The 14931-nt window shown below is 33.0% G+C and overlaps 1 protein-coding gene across 2 annotated transcripts; it reads left to right on the top strand.

The window, feature by feature from the left end:
* LOC138325575 (protein YIPF1-like) lies at window positions 1-7012 on the top strand. 2 transcript variants are annotated; one of them, XM_069271336.1, is made up of 8 exons: window positions 1-86; window positions 406-433; window positions 1368-1486; window positions 1759-1927; window positions 2233-2346; window positions 2740-2894; window positions 3621-3803; window positions 4308-7012. In XM_069271336.1, the coding sequence occupies exons 1-8, from the start codon at window positions 48-50 to the stop codon at window positions 4644-4646; spliced, it is 1146 nt and encodes a 381-aa protein (XP_069127437.1). In that variant the 5' UTR covers window positions 1-47; the 3' UTR covers window positions 4647-7012. The 2 variants fall into 2 exon arrangements, with proteins under 2 accessions (XP_069127437.1, XP_069127438.1); XM_069271337.1 differs by having other exon boundaries at window positions 34-96.
* Window positions 7013-14931: the final 7919 nt, after the last annotated feature.

The raw sequence follows: 14931 nt of genomic DNA, 5'->3' as shown, positions 1-14931 counted from the left end.
CTTTCTTTAATTTCCGGTGTCAAGGGAGGTAATTTTGTTTTCAAAACATGGCCGACGACACAAGCGTTGACGTGGATCTGAACGATGTGAGTGCATGTATGACTGTTATCATTATTTTCATGTTGTTGTTCATGTACATTTTAGTGCATCCATTTGTTTATCTATACCATAGCTCCATTGAAAAGAAACTTAGTTCTAAATAACGCTTAATGACTATCTGTCAGTGAATGATCAAACTTACAAAAGCTAAGAAATAAGTTGTATGTCATTAGTTTTTTCTTAGCAGATGTGGAAAATAGGCCTAAAAACGATATAAGCTAATTGTCACAAACAGTTTACTATTTTTTCTACAAATCATGATCATATGATAAATTACTGACAAATATCTTTGTTTTGTATTTTAAGGATGGCAAGCAGAATCTGCAATTCCATGGTATGGTTTTTAATTGATTTAATTAATTAATTGATTAAATTGGTTGTGTCAAATAACCATTTACATGAGTAGGCCTAGAACTATTTATATATGCTTTGTCTATAGTCGATGGTCTATAATCATAAATATCACATGTAGATCAAATCAAAGGCATTTATAATTTTCCCAATTAAACGTGGCTGTATTCTGGAGGAAATAAATTTTGATAATTTTTATTAAAATTTATCATAGAATAGGTTCCATTCTATATTTTATGTTGTGTAAACCAGGGTAAATTTTACTTCAGGTTAAAAATAAAAAGATTCATTGTGTATACACAATACAGTAATATGGGCTCGGACAAACATCCAAGGATATGATTGATACTGACATTAGTCCAGACCAATTAAGTGTTGATATTTTTCATGTCGATCCGAAATCTAAGATGGTCGCCACAGCCGCCATTTTGAAAACACATGTTGAACTTCTTAAATTCAATGAGTGTGATTGAAACCTTTCCTGAAAAAAAATCTTCCTGATAATCTTAAAATAGTCTTGAAAAGTGTTAGTTGTTACAATTGTGTATATATTTAAAGTTTGAAAGTAATTGTTCAAATGAACGACCTTCAAGTGCATGAACTTGGGGCTTCAACAGTGGCATGTTGAAATAAAAACATTGGGATTTTTATTCATTTGAGATACCGGTGTCCTGCTGTTCTTTCGATGTCAAAGGTCAAATGCTAAACTAATTATTACAAGAGCAATATTCTGTCCTGAAGATAATATGAGCTCTTCTTATTCAAACAGAAAAGTTCATTATGAAAAGTACAAAGAATATATTAGCCACAGTACATGATTTAAATTTGTGCTGATAGTTGCATATACTAAGCATTCAAGTAATACTATGTGAACAAAAAATTAATAAATTTTCTGAGTGATATTTGATTTTCTGAAGATGGAGGCTACCCAAGCACAAAGGAGGACAAGAAGAAAGTGCAGACTCATATGTTTACCAATTTCCCACATACTGCTGCATCAGACGATGATGAAGAGAATATATTAGACAAATCTGAGGTATGTTTGGTTTCAATGATTTGATCTTATAAAGTTAAAAACATTTTCAGGGTACCAATGGTTATAGTGATAGCCTTAGACTTTCCATCCTTCTGTTTAGAATCAGGACATACAGTGTACTAATATTTCAATATCTAATATATTATTCCATAGCCAAATTATTGTACACTTTACTTCATTGCACAGTCTGGTTTTGTTATATCCAGTCATCTTGATTTTGTAATATTCATCTTCTTTAACAAGTAAGAATTGCTCTTCTTCTTCTTCTTCAGCTTTTAAAAGATGATAAACCCCCACCATCTTTCTGGACATTTGAGTACTACCAACAATTCTTTGATGTGGACACATACCAGGTGATGAATAGGATCCTGGGGTCAATGGTGCCGCGACCTGGTAGTAACTACCTAAAGTCCCACATACAACCTAACCCAGACTTATATGGTATTAGCTTTATTAAGTTTATTACATATTTTCTGTTGGCTTTATAACCAGTAGAGTAACACATTTTCTGTATAAAAAATGTTTGCCTTGAAAATGTCTTGCCTAAAGTTTTACAAAAAGTTCATTTCAGGATATAGTGTATTGTAGGATATAGATTATGTTTTTAATCAATCACTTTTGATATTAATCATTTTCAAAAAAGAGAAAAATTCATACCTGTAGTTTTGTTTGTCTTTAGAGGCACTCATTGAAAAAATACTATCGTCAGTAAGTTGTTTTTATATTGTATAATGTTTTCATTTAAGGTCCATTTTGGATATGTACAACATTGATTTTCACAACAGCCATTGCTGGAAACCTGGCTAACTATCTACAGTCTGGTGGGCAGAACTATGAATGGCGGTATGACTTCCATAAAGGTATGTTTTCTCCACAGACAGTGAAGGTCATGTAGTTATGAAGAGAAAGTAGAAAATAAACAAAACAAAAGTATGTGTATTCATATATGAGTAAATGAAATTTAATTCATACTTGACAAATACATGTATAGGAAAACTCATTTCTAGATTGATTTTAGCTTAAATGAATAAATGTTTTGCATAAATGATCATCAGAAAATATACATGTTAGATATTGATTTTGGTTTTTATTGAACAATTTTAGTTTCTTAATCTACATACAATATATTGCAACAACAATGAACTTAAACGTCTTTATTTAGGTTATCGATCTGTGCTTTACATGTCTAACTTCAAGGTGGAATTTAAAAAAAAAAAAAAATTATTGATATTTTTTTTTTTTTTTTTTTCCAGTTACATTTGCTGCAGCGGCAATCTTCAGTTACTGGTGGTTGGTGCCAACTGGTCTGTTTACATTCCTTTGGTGGCGAGGGATCAGTGCAGGCTACTCTTTCCTTGATCTCCTGTCTGTGTATGGATACTCATTAGCAATATACATTCCAATATCTGTAAGTAGGGTTGTCATATGTACTTCTGGTACATGCAAACGCTCTAATCTATTATTCTATACAAAGGAAGAAAGCCTAGAAAATATATATACAATTATATGAATTATACATACAAGTAAAAAGGGAGATAACTGTTATAGAGTAAATAATATCAGCAATTTCACTTCAGATAAATTTGAGTGCAGAACATGTATATGCTATGAATTAGGACTCTTTTGTAGTAAGTTGGTTTCTGCAGTAGTACCGTATTTAATCAAATAAGCACCCAGTGAAAAAAAAAGGTAAAAATATTTCACAAACTAAATGCATAGAGTGAGACATTGTAAGCTCACAAAAGAATTCAAATAGAGAAACTTACACTATTTTCTAAAGTTTTCGTCTGTATATTATTGAAGTCAGTGTAAGTGAAATTGAGACCTCAAAAAGGGCAAGGGGTGCTTAAAGGGATGTGGATTCTTATTGGGTCAAATACAGCACAGATAAAAAATATTATTAGTTCTCTGTGTCTATAATAATGATATAATTGTATTTTATTGGTCCACAGATTCTATGGGTGGTCCAAATTATAAATAATTATATTGGTCCACAGATTCTATGGGTGGTCCAAATTATACATAATTATATTGGTCCACAGATTCTATGGGTGGTCCAAATTATAAATAATTATATTGTTCAACAGATTCAATGGGTGGTCCACGTTATCTATAATTATATATTGGTCCACAGATTCTATGGGTGGTCCAAGTTGACTGGCTACAGTGGATCCTAGTGTTGGTAGGAGCTGCGTTATCTGGTACCGTTCTTACCCTCATATTCTGGCCAGTGTTTAGAGATGGTAACAGAAGAACAGCTTGGGCAGTAGTTATCATCCTCTTCCTCCTTCACGCCAGTCTAGCGGTGGGATTCAAGGTATGTTCCAGCTGCTCTAAACTGACATTTATATCTATTTTTAAATACAATCTGATAAAAATATTTTGTTCATAGAGTCCTTACTATCTTTAGATCCTGTTTGTCAGGCCATTACTTTTCATTCTTTTTCAAAAGACTTAATAATTCACAGTAATGTGTGTTTTACAGATCATTGAAGTACAAAACATCTCTTTAGTGTAATAAAGTTTTGAGAAAATGATGCAAATTTTCAACCAAAGAAATTATGTTATGGTGAATTAACTGTATCAAATAATGTATAAATCTGTATTACAAAACTAGGCGACTACGGTGAATTACCTGATCAGCTGTATATGAAAAGGAATTACAATCTTGTCGTTTTCCATGTGACGTAGATAATTTATTATCAACATATGATTGAAAACCAATTAAAAACATTAAATTTACATCTCAAAATTAGCATGAAATCTTAATTAGCAACACATGTTAAAATATAAATCCACTTGATGTTTTTTTTTTTTCCAGTTGTACTTTTTCAATGCAGCAGCTGGTTCTGCAGCAGATGTATCCACTCCAGCTTCTGTGATAGCACAATCGTCCACAGTAAAATCTCCCAGCGCTCTCCACCAAAATAGAAAGAGTTCAGAAGCCAACAGTCAATCAATAGGTCTTTCACAGACAAAATCTCAGCCAGCCAAACCTCCAGATGAGCCGAAAAAGAAAGCAGATGATAATATCCCAAATAAGGAAACTCCTTTGGCGCCAAAAAAGTCTAAAAACATTCCTACAAAAAGTGAATCCCAAACCACAGGCACTAGTAAAAATAGCCTACCACCAGCCAAACCCCCAACAAAAAAATCTTAAACACTAGGGAGTGTTTTTATTTTTATTCTATTATTTGAGTACTCGAATACTACATATTTTACATGTATAATAGATCTTGTACAGGTTTGTTTGTGTTGCTATTTTTCTTCTCAATTTTCAAGAACAATTATGCTTTGAAGAAAAGAATTACATAAATTTTCATGAATGTCTCTCGGGTTATATTTACATGACCTCTACTAAAAAGTATTTCTAATTACCGAAAACTATTGTACATTAATTATGATTTTAAGTTCATATTAAACCAAAATTGTTTGTCTTAGAATTATAGGGAGAAGAAATGCATTGCGCTTGTTATGATGTATCAGTTGACAAATCAAGAGCAACCTTCGCTTGTTTAATTACAAATGTACCCATACCCGAGCCAAAGTCACGCACATTAAACAAATGAACTGTATAACCACTGAGAAGGTGATAAAATGATTTTTTAGGCAAGACAATTCACCTAATAAGGTAAACACACGACTGTCCGAGCGATTTTTAGCAGTTTTAGACAAAAGTTGTATTACTCTACGAGCAAGGGACAGGGTTCGACATTCAAGAAGTTCGACCACAGTGTGTAATGGCGGGCAGCGAGCGAGTTTGAACATTTCACACACATGTCACCACCATGGGCTTTTCAGGTATATCACAGTAAAACCGACTGATCTAATTTCCATTAGAACTGGGTTTTTTTCCGATATATGTACAAATATTAGTGTTCTCTTAGACTGAATTGTCCCTTTAAGCATGTAAGCGAAACTTTATCCTGTCCCGAAGTCTACACTTAAAACTCAAGCCCATTTCACTTACCAAACTTTGATATAACATTTTCCAAATGCTTATTATGCTTGATAAGCATTTGTGAATAATGAGTGTGTGGTGGGGGTACTATTATCTAGGGGTACTATATATTCAATTATATGATTGTCAGTGTACGAGGAGTAATCCTTATTTTAAATATGAGTGTAATATACTTTAAACAGTATGTATGTAATTTAGGGATGATCACAGGGACTTGGTACATTCCTTTGGCCCAGGACAGATATCTGATTATCTAGCCTCCATTTTTTCAAACATATAAGATCTGGTTGTAAAACCATGTGATTGTTTTTATTCTGGATCTTACAAAGACTATCATGCAAGTCCCTGTGTTATTGACAGAAAAATTAATTTACTGTTGCTCATATAAATGTGTGAAGTCCCTGTGATCTATGCCTGTGTGCAGTGTGACTGTTAATTTATTTTGTTTTCCAAGTTTACATGTAGCTGTAAAATACATTTATAAACATGTGTATTTATGAAATTATGTGAAGAGAGACAATTAATGGCTTTGACAAATGCGGAATCATTTTGTGTTTATAAATCATGCAGTGAATAGACCTGCAGAATAAAAATCATTCTCTTTAGTCTAATTTCATTTTATTTTTGGTGTACCATTGTCAGATGTCTTTGGTCGGGAGTTCAGAGAGTCGGCTACTTCGAATTCAGACTCTTGGAATTTTTCAGAGAGCGTTGAAGGAATCATTCTTTAAATTTCATTTGTACGTGTCCATTAGACTCTCGTAGTGCATACTACTTTCTGAGACTGGTAGACATTATGACTGACAACTGCAAGAGGCCATCTTGGATATTGGTAATCAACTGCAAGAGGCCATCTTGGATATTGGTAATCAATATGGCAACTTCTTATACTGAAGAGATATTTATTAAAATTTCAATTGTTCGTTAACATGTTTCAAAGTTATGCAATTTGCATTTTGGGAGTGATCTGAAAACAAGATGACTTTTTCAGAAGAAATACTAGAGTGATCTTTGTCAAATCTGTTTGGTTGGTTATCTATGAGTCCTTGCTGTATGGGTTCCAATTTTTGACAGAGAAACAATGGCTGACAGATGGGCATATTAAATTACCATCTTAGAATTTGACAATTGAAGTTTATTATGCTGTAAACACTTTTAGTTTCCATGTTTCAATGTTAATAAAGAAGACAAAATTAGAAAAGTAGATAAACGATTCTTCTTTCCTTCAAGCATGTAGATGATGCAATGGCCATGTCATTATCCATATTGGATCCCTTGTCTTTTAATGAATGTTAGACATATTTTTTTGAATGGTTAAATAAAGATTTTTATTTAATGCGTTAAAGTAATGTTGATATATATATATATAATGAGGGAAATTATAAAGATTAATTCATATTGCTCAACTTCAAATCCACATACATGTAAAATTGAGAAATCCATATTGATCATGACCAATTAGAATGATAGCTCCCCAAGCTTACCACAAGAGAGTTATTGATGATGTCGTATTGTGTGGATAAACTTTTGAATTATCAAAAAATAAAATTTGATGGCAAAAGAAATATCTTGTATGCATTGTTTATAAAATACTGGTTTATTATGCGATAATGTCCACTTTCATTCCATGTCCTCACTCAAAGTGCAACGAGAGTGAAAGGTAATTGAACATACTCCATTCACAGTGGAAAAAAACCCCAGTAAACTAGTAAACCAAATGTTTAAATACCGTGTACATTTGTATAGCCGGATATCTACGCGGGTCTAAATTTCGCATTTATTTATTTTATTAAGTCACCTGAGACTAAGTCTAGAAATCTCAGGTGACCTATTCTAATCGCCTTTTGTCCGTCATCAACTGTTGTCCGTCGTGCGTCGTATGGCGATAAACAATTTTCAATTTTGACTTCTTCTCCAAAACTGCCTAAGCAAATTTATTGAAGTTTTGTAGAAACCTTCCATGGCCAAAGGTCAATTAAAATTGTGAATTATATGGTCCCAGCCCCACAGGGGGCTGAGGGATGGGGCAAAAAAAGTGGTCAAATAGGCTAAAACTTGAAAAAATCTTTTGAAACTCCAGAAATGGCAGATTCAAATACTCTTCACAGATAAAGGGTCTCAAGGTCCTTTACAAAAATTGTGAAATTGTAAATATGGCTTTAAACCAATTCAAAAGATAAGAAGTTCAAAACTGGATTTGTCTCTGTTGTCTTCTGAACAAAAACTCTGGAAGGTTTAAAAGTGGAGAACAAATGACATCACCCTGTCGTACACCTTTGATTGTTTGAAATAAATAGTTTTTACTGACCATCGAATCCAGGCAAAATCAAGATCAATAAACTTTTTGAATTTATTTGACCTTGATATAAAGATCGTCGTTATTTTAAAATAATGGCAATGTTCTGTACGTCCGTTTTATACACTTATAACTAAAGAAGTTAATTTTGATATATCGGAATTATTCCCCATCGTTTCACTCAAGCCTTTAATGAGTGGGGCCAAGAATGTGCAAAACAAATAAGTAATATCACGAGGAGAAATTAAAAAGGAACAATAAACAGAGAATAGTACTAATACAATAACTCCATCTGAAGAGAAATCATTCTGAAACCGAAAACATTCGCTATGGTTACATAATAAACGTCATCCAATTTTAATACACTTGGTACCTTAATATAGATCTATATTTATCACTCTTTCAATGGCGTGCAAACACGTACTTGTTGGTGATGTGTTGTATTTTTCTTGTGGTGTGTAGAGACAATAGGTAAAATGATGTAGGCGGTAAGAGAGTTAATATGAAATTGAATGTGATTTTATTTGAATAAGTGCACGTCCTATATGACACTCTGCATGTAAACATATACACAATTGAGACATTTTTTGTTAATGCTCTTTCCATTTTTGAAGGCAAATAATTTCAAAGTTTTTCAATGGACATCATACGTGCCGTACATTGGGTAATAATTAAATGCCAACTCCGAGATATTGTCGGTAGGAGTTATTTTTAAGTAGTACCCGCCTCCTTTTCTGTAGCAGTAGCTAGGTTATCGTTGAAATCTAGGCCCACTGTTCAACCTTTGGTCTGAATATTTGGTAAACAGATTAATATTTTAACAGTTTTTTACCTAATCTTTCGTGGGAATACGTATTTATATAATTTAAAAAAACTAAAAACATGATGAGATTGTATATATATATATATGTATATATAAAAAATGAAATCGGGGTATATTAATTTGAAATAGAATGCAACAAGATCAGAATAAATGTAGGTTTTTTATACAACGATTTAGAAAAAAAAGTTTTATAAATTACGGCCCGTTGTTGTGTTGCCTTAACCAGTGCTTTGATATGGATGTCGAATACAAAGATTGATAACTTAAATGACGTCCACAATGCGATAGAGAGTTCACTAACATTGACATAGGGGTAAATACACTCCCGGAAGAAAGTCACAACACTTAGAACAGGAACGAAATGTTGAAGTCTTTGTCCTACATGCTGGGGTCATTGTCCTCAAATGATATCATCTTCTGCGAAAAAACAATCACCAGTGATTTTTTACCAAACGTTATCTTTCTCAGGTGCGCACATCTACTTGATTTTCGACTACATTTACGATAGCTACGATCGATAACAAAAATAATTGAGAATGATAAAATTGGAAAACTTAACACTAGATATTCATGAAATAGTATCTTTATATCGTTATAACTTTGGAGGTCGAAGTTTAAATTTAAAATGGCACCATCAGCGTTGTTTACCCGTTACACTTCAAAATCTAGATACAAGGTCTGTTTCGCTTGAAGATTGAAGAATAGGCAAACTCCCGTACAAGAATTTATTGTAAATGTTAATATTTAGATATAATGTTTTTAAATGTTATCTAAACCCGATATGCTTGTAATGCTTTTATTTAAGAAATGAAATAGATTTTATGACAAATGGGCAAATACCATACCCAGGCCTGTCATGCTTGCAAAGAAATGGTATATTTGGAAATAAGTCTCACGCTGTTTCTCTACATCATCATCATTATCATTGATTCATCAAAATGTAGAACGAATATTCGTACCCGGCCTACTATACCTTTCTAAAGATTAACTGCATTATCTGTCAAAAGTCTTTTGAGCTACAATATTACAACTAATCAAAATGCTGAGAGTACATGAAAATTGAAAAGAGCAAATATAAATATATTAAAATGGACTTTTTCACTTCGTGACTTGTGAATCAAAGTTCATTCTACGACGAGATAACCCTTCTATATCACTACAGCTTGGTATTTATGATCTGGAGGATGGGTTTTTCCGGAATGATAAGAGGTGGTTATACATAGCTGGACACAATGATATTCTACAATTTTGGTCATAAATGTATCTCTTACAAAATACTAAATGACTTTTACTGTGGTAGGTAAACAGTTCTAGAAATAGCAGAAGAATTATTTAAAACCACTTCTATGACGTATGATTATTGCATATAATTTTCTAAGTGGAAGACACGTTGACAAGTCCTTTGCTACAGAGTTCTAAACGTAGAGGTACAGCCATAAGACTATTGTAAAGTAAGGAATCAAGTAAGGTCACTCACAAGGAAGGCGGTAAAATTACGAGAGAAACAAATAGCACAACAAGTAAAGGACATTCCAAAAATGTTCTGGAGATACGTGAAATCTAAGATACAACTAAATCCAATATTTCAAATCTGTACAAAAATAACAACAAAGAGGATATCACTACAACAGATGATGAAAAAGCAAATGTACTAGCTATTTTTTCCAGATAGTGTTTACCCAAGACAATGATAAATCACTGCCTGTTATTGAAAAGATTGATGTGGAGCTGATCACTCAATTAGATATTTCGTCAGAACCCGTGCAGAAGAAGCTAACGAAGTTGAAAATTTCAAAATCACCTGGACCGGATATGATCCATCCTAGAGTTCTTAAAGAGACATGTGATATTATATGCCATCCTGTATCATTTATATTTCAAACATCAATCGACACTGGGAAATTACCTGCGGACTGGAAATGTGCTTATATAACGGCAATATTTAAGAAAGGAGATCGGAAGGAGGCTTCAAACTATAGACCAGTATAAGCCTGACCAATGTTGTTTGTAAAATATTAGAATCAATAATAAGGGATAAAATAATGAGTCACATGAAAAGAAATAAGCTATTTAGTAACGCCCAGTTTGGTTTTATAGACAGTAGATCCACGGTTCTTCAACTTACCAATGTCACGGATAGATGGACAGATATTTTGGATGAAGGAGCATGCATAGATATTATATACTGTGACTTTATGAAGGCTTTCGATAAAGTACCTCATGACCGACTGGTACATAAACTCGCAAAATATGGCATTTGTGGTCAGTTTTCCACCTGGATCCAAGCCTTTCTGTTTTGGAAGAAAACAAAGAGTTATAATGAATGGCAAAACGTCGGAGTGGAATCCAGTTTTAAGCGGGATACCACAAGGATCTATGTTGGGACCACTTCTCTTTGTTCTCTATATAAATGATATGCCCGATGTAACAAGTACCGGGACAGACATCTATCTGTATGCGGATGATACGAAAGCTTTTAGATCAATAAAAATGAAGAGGATTGTAAGATATTACAACATGATATATATTCATTAAGCCAATGGTAAGATATTTGGAAACTTTGCATATATGTGAAAAGGTCAACAAAGCAAATTCAATCATGGGAATATTGCAGAGGACAATGGAATATATGGACCAGCACAGTTTTAAACTTTTATACACGGCATTAGTTAGGCCTCATATTGAATATGCAGTTCTAGTCTGGTGTCCGTATTTGGAAAAGCATGTAACAGCAATAGAAAACGTTCAACGTCGAGCAACAAAGCAAGTGCCAGGTCTCTCAACTTTGTCATACACAGAACGTTTGCGTAAACTCCAACTTCCAACGTTCGTATACAGGCGGTCACGTGGGGATATGATTGAAATGTACAAAATACTTTCTGGAAAATACGATAAAGAAGTCGCAGATCTGTTTTCAATCAACCAGGGATCAAGTACTCGCGGATATGATTTGAAAGTGTACAAAGAACATTCAAGGCTGTGCGTGAGAAAACACTCGTTCACCCAGAGAGTCGTGAATTCTTGGAACAGTCTCCCATCAAATGTTGTTCTCTCTAGGAGAGTTAAGCAATTTGAATAAGAACTCGATTCACATTGGAAAAATCAGTCACAAAAATATTTATACACTGAAAAAATAAAATCGTAAATTTCTAAGAGCAAACTTTTATAGGATTATAAAAAAAATCCTGTAAATGTTTACATGTATGTTGTCAGAATAAATGTATGTATGTATGTATGTATGTATGTATGTATGTATGTATGTATGTGTGTGTGTGTGTGTGTGTGTGTGTGTGTGTGTGTGTGTGTGTGTGTGTGTGTGTGTGTGTGTGTGTGTGTGTGTGTGTGTGTGTGTGTGTGTGTGTGTGTGTGTGTGTGTGTGTGTGTGTATGTATGTATGTATGTATGTATGTATGTATGTATGTATGTATGTATGTATGTATGTATGTATCAGACGTTTGACTAGAGCATAAGAAGAAGATCATGCTTGATAATGACACCAACGATAGTACAGGTCAATGAGGATGGTCACCCGTGCTCACTGACCACTGCTTAGGAACCATTTAGAGGATGTTGTGGTCATATCTGGACAGATGTTTCACACTTGTGCTAGGCTTACTATTTCGAGTCTACATACCTAAAGACCTTTGACGATTTACTTCCATGGTTGCCTATGTTACAAAGTAACGGTTCTGCTGTACATGGTTTCCGGTTTTTTTCTTTTATTTTGTATTCTTTTCAATGATTTGTGTTGTTTTTAATTTATTTTTGCGAATTCTATTCGCATACAAAATACGTGAAAATTGATCGCAAGCAAAAGTAAATTGATTTTCAGATGAATATTACACTATGTAAATCATAACAGTTGAGGTTATCAAATTATTTGTTTCGAATTTGGTAATTAGTTCCATGGACATCAATTTAACATGTTGCACATAGAACTATTTCGTAAATAGTTGTTTGATCGGCTATGGCTATAGTGAACATGTATTTTACCGATTTGGATACGGCACGCCTTATGACAACTTATGAAAGGCAATGTTTTTGCTACATGAACATAACCATTTATCCATTATGGCCTGGTTGAAAGGGCACTTGAAGGGTCTCATGTAAGAATGATGTAGGTACTAATATCGTATAACAGGTTATCGAAATGATATTTTCGCTATTTCGCGGCATTTAGCTATAATGGCAAAAATGGTTGAAGCATATTTATTCCCTTTAATCCAGATCCGAAAATATAAAACCAATGAAATTAAATTTTCCTATCTTAAATAAAAATCGCCAAAAGTTTGACAAGCGTAAATAACCGACTGTTCGACAATTTATAACAATTAAAATGATTTATATAAAAAAAGATATTTAGCTAAAAAAAAATTTTAAAAAGGGAAAGAAAAGAGAGAAAATTTAATATACCGATAAAGTGTACCTATACTTAAAATGATAAAAGGTTCCATTCGAATGTGTATATTAATATATGGGCTTAGGTGTTGCATGACACGTCCAACTCCCACCAAATCCTATCATGTGTTTTAACTTAACTCGGAGGTACCACATCAATCAATGTACACGGGGTGTTTACTTATTTAATGTCAAATAACATTACGGGAATAGCCACTTTAACTAGCCTATTACTACCCTTGTACATGGATAAGGATTAATTTCGTCAGAATAATACTGCATAACAACGTGTTTACCTGAACACTGTCCGACAGCCGTGTCAGTCATTATCTAGAACACTTGGTTGTATTAAATTCCTTCATGAAGTGTATTTTATATACCTTTGTTTTCGTGTATCAATATGTTGATAGTTTAACTAAGACCTAATTGAAACATGGTGACATTATAAGCAAAACTCTGTAAGGACAAAAAGAGGCGGTACTTAGGGTCTTCGTCCAATTGTGATTTTAAGTATCATCTTATGAAACAAACAAAAAACAATAAAAAAAAAAAAAAAAAACATTATCAAAGTATTTCGTAATACATGTGTTCTATCTGTTTTAAAATCAATAAGTTCTCACAACAAAGTAAGCAATATAAGAAATGCCATATTATTTTAGTTTTATGGTCGGAAATAAGTACTGTAAAAAACCACATGTGTTAATAAATCAGCTAATCAATTACACAATTATACAAGGTCCGCGATAAGCTAAATCTAAAGTTAAATCGAAGAAAATAAGAAAGGATGTCAAACAGCAACCACCCCCCCCCAAAAAAAAAAAAAAAAAAACAAAAAAACAAAAACAAAACAAAACAAGAAAAAAAACAGCGAGTTGATTTCCCATATTTTTTTTTATTTATTTTTTTTTAATGTGTTGGTTTTTAATATCTACATTTAAACAATAGTTTATCACTGTAAAAATTACTTTGTGCGAGTCCCTATACTATACATATACCGCGTATATATTATAGTAATTGTCTGGACCCCTATATTCTCATCTGTATTCTTCTCTTGTTTAGTGAAAATTCAGGTAACATAAATGTGAATTTTCGTGTCCATTTGTTATGCACATTCTTCTTAATAGCTGCAGGTGATCATGTTTTCACTTAATACATATAGATTATGTAGGATGAAATGTAAAATCCCCAGTGTTAGTGTACGGAATGTTTATAATGACTTGCTGTATCCGATTGAGGAGCCTTATCTGTTTTATTGACCCGGTTGACTGTACTTTACCGAGCCGATTTGGCTCGTGTTACTAGATTTTTGTACCCCTAATGACGCCGTAATGGTTGCCAGCTAATATAGTTCAGGATTTGAAATTTGATAATTGTAAGATATATGTTTATTTTTATCTTCTTAACAAAATAATGGAAACCAAATATTTTCTAAATGGATTTTTAAATTGCTATAAAATTTTAATTATCGCTGACAAGTGATCTTTTACTCACATTAATCTAAAATGAGTATGTAGTGAAAAATGGATCAACCTTACCTGATTAAACAAGTTTATTACAGGAATAATTTGCGTTCTTAAGGTGAGTAATGTGATTTTCGTGAATTGAAGTTTGCAGAAAGCACCTGCCATACACGACTATACTATTTAAAATTGTACCGACCGAAGAGCTGTTTCATCGTTATGGAACCCCTCACTGATAGCGAAGACTCAATGTAATGAAATTGGTAAAAAGTAGCAAAGACCTTAAATTATAAATATAAAGGTGGAAAAGACAAATAATTCTAGTTTATTAAAATATTTCCAAAAAAAGGTAATAAGTTTCGAATGCAGATTTTAAATATGGACAAATGTAAAACTTAAGAACATTTCAATAGGTTAATACAGTGACATACCAACCCATAAAAATGGCACATTTCATACAGAATTACAGTAAAGACATGAAACAGCCCGACCAAGCAGCCGTTTATC

The sequence above is a fragment of the Argopecten irradians genome, chromosome 6, assembly GCF_041381155.1.
Source record: "Argopecten irradians isolate NY chromosome 6, Ai_NY, whole genome shotgun sequence".
NCBI classification, from domain to species: Eukaryota; Metazoa; Mollusca; class Bivalvia; order Pectinida; family Pectinidae; genus Argopecten; species Argopecten irradians.
This window is presented reverse-complemented; position numbering and strand designations above follow the sequence as displayed.

Excerpts from the sequence above, each read along its gene's own strand:
- LOC138325575 (XM_069271336.1), top strand. The coding sequence starts at position 48 with ATGGCCGACGACACAAGCGTTGACGTGGATCTGAACGAT. Across the intron at positions 1,487-1,758 it reads ATATATTAGACAAATCTGAG|CTTTTAAAAGATGATAAACC; the intron begins GTATGTTTGGTT and ends CTTCTTCTTCAG. Across the intron at positions 2,895-3,620 it reads CAATATACATTCCAATATCT|ATTCTATGGGTGGTCCAAGT; the intron begins GTAAGTAGGGTT and ends ATTGGTCCACAG.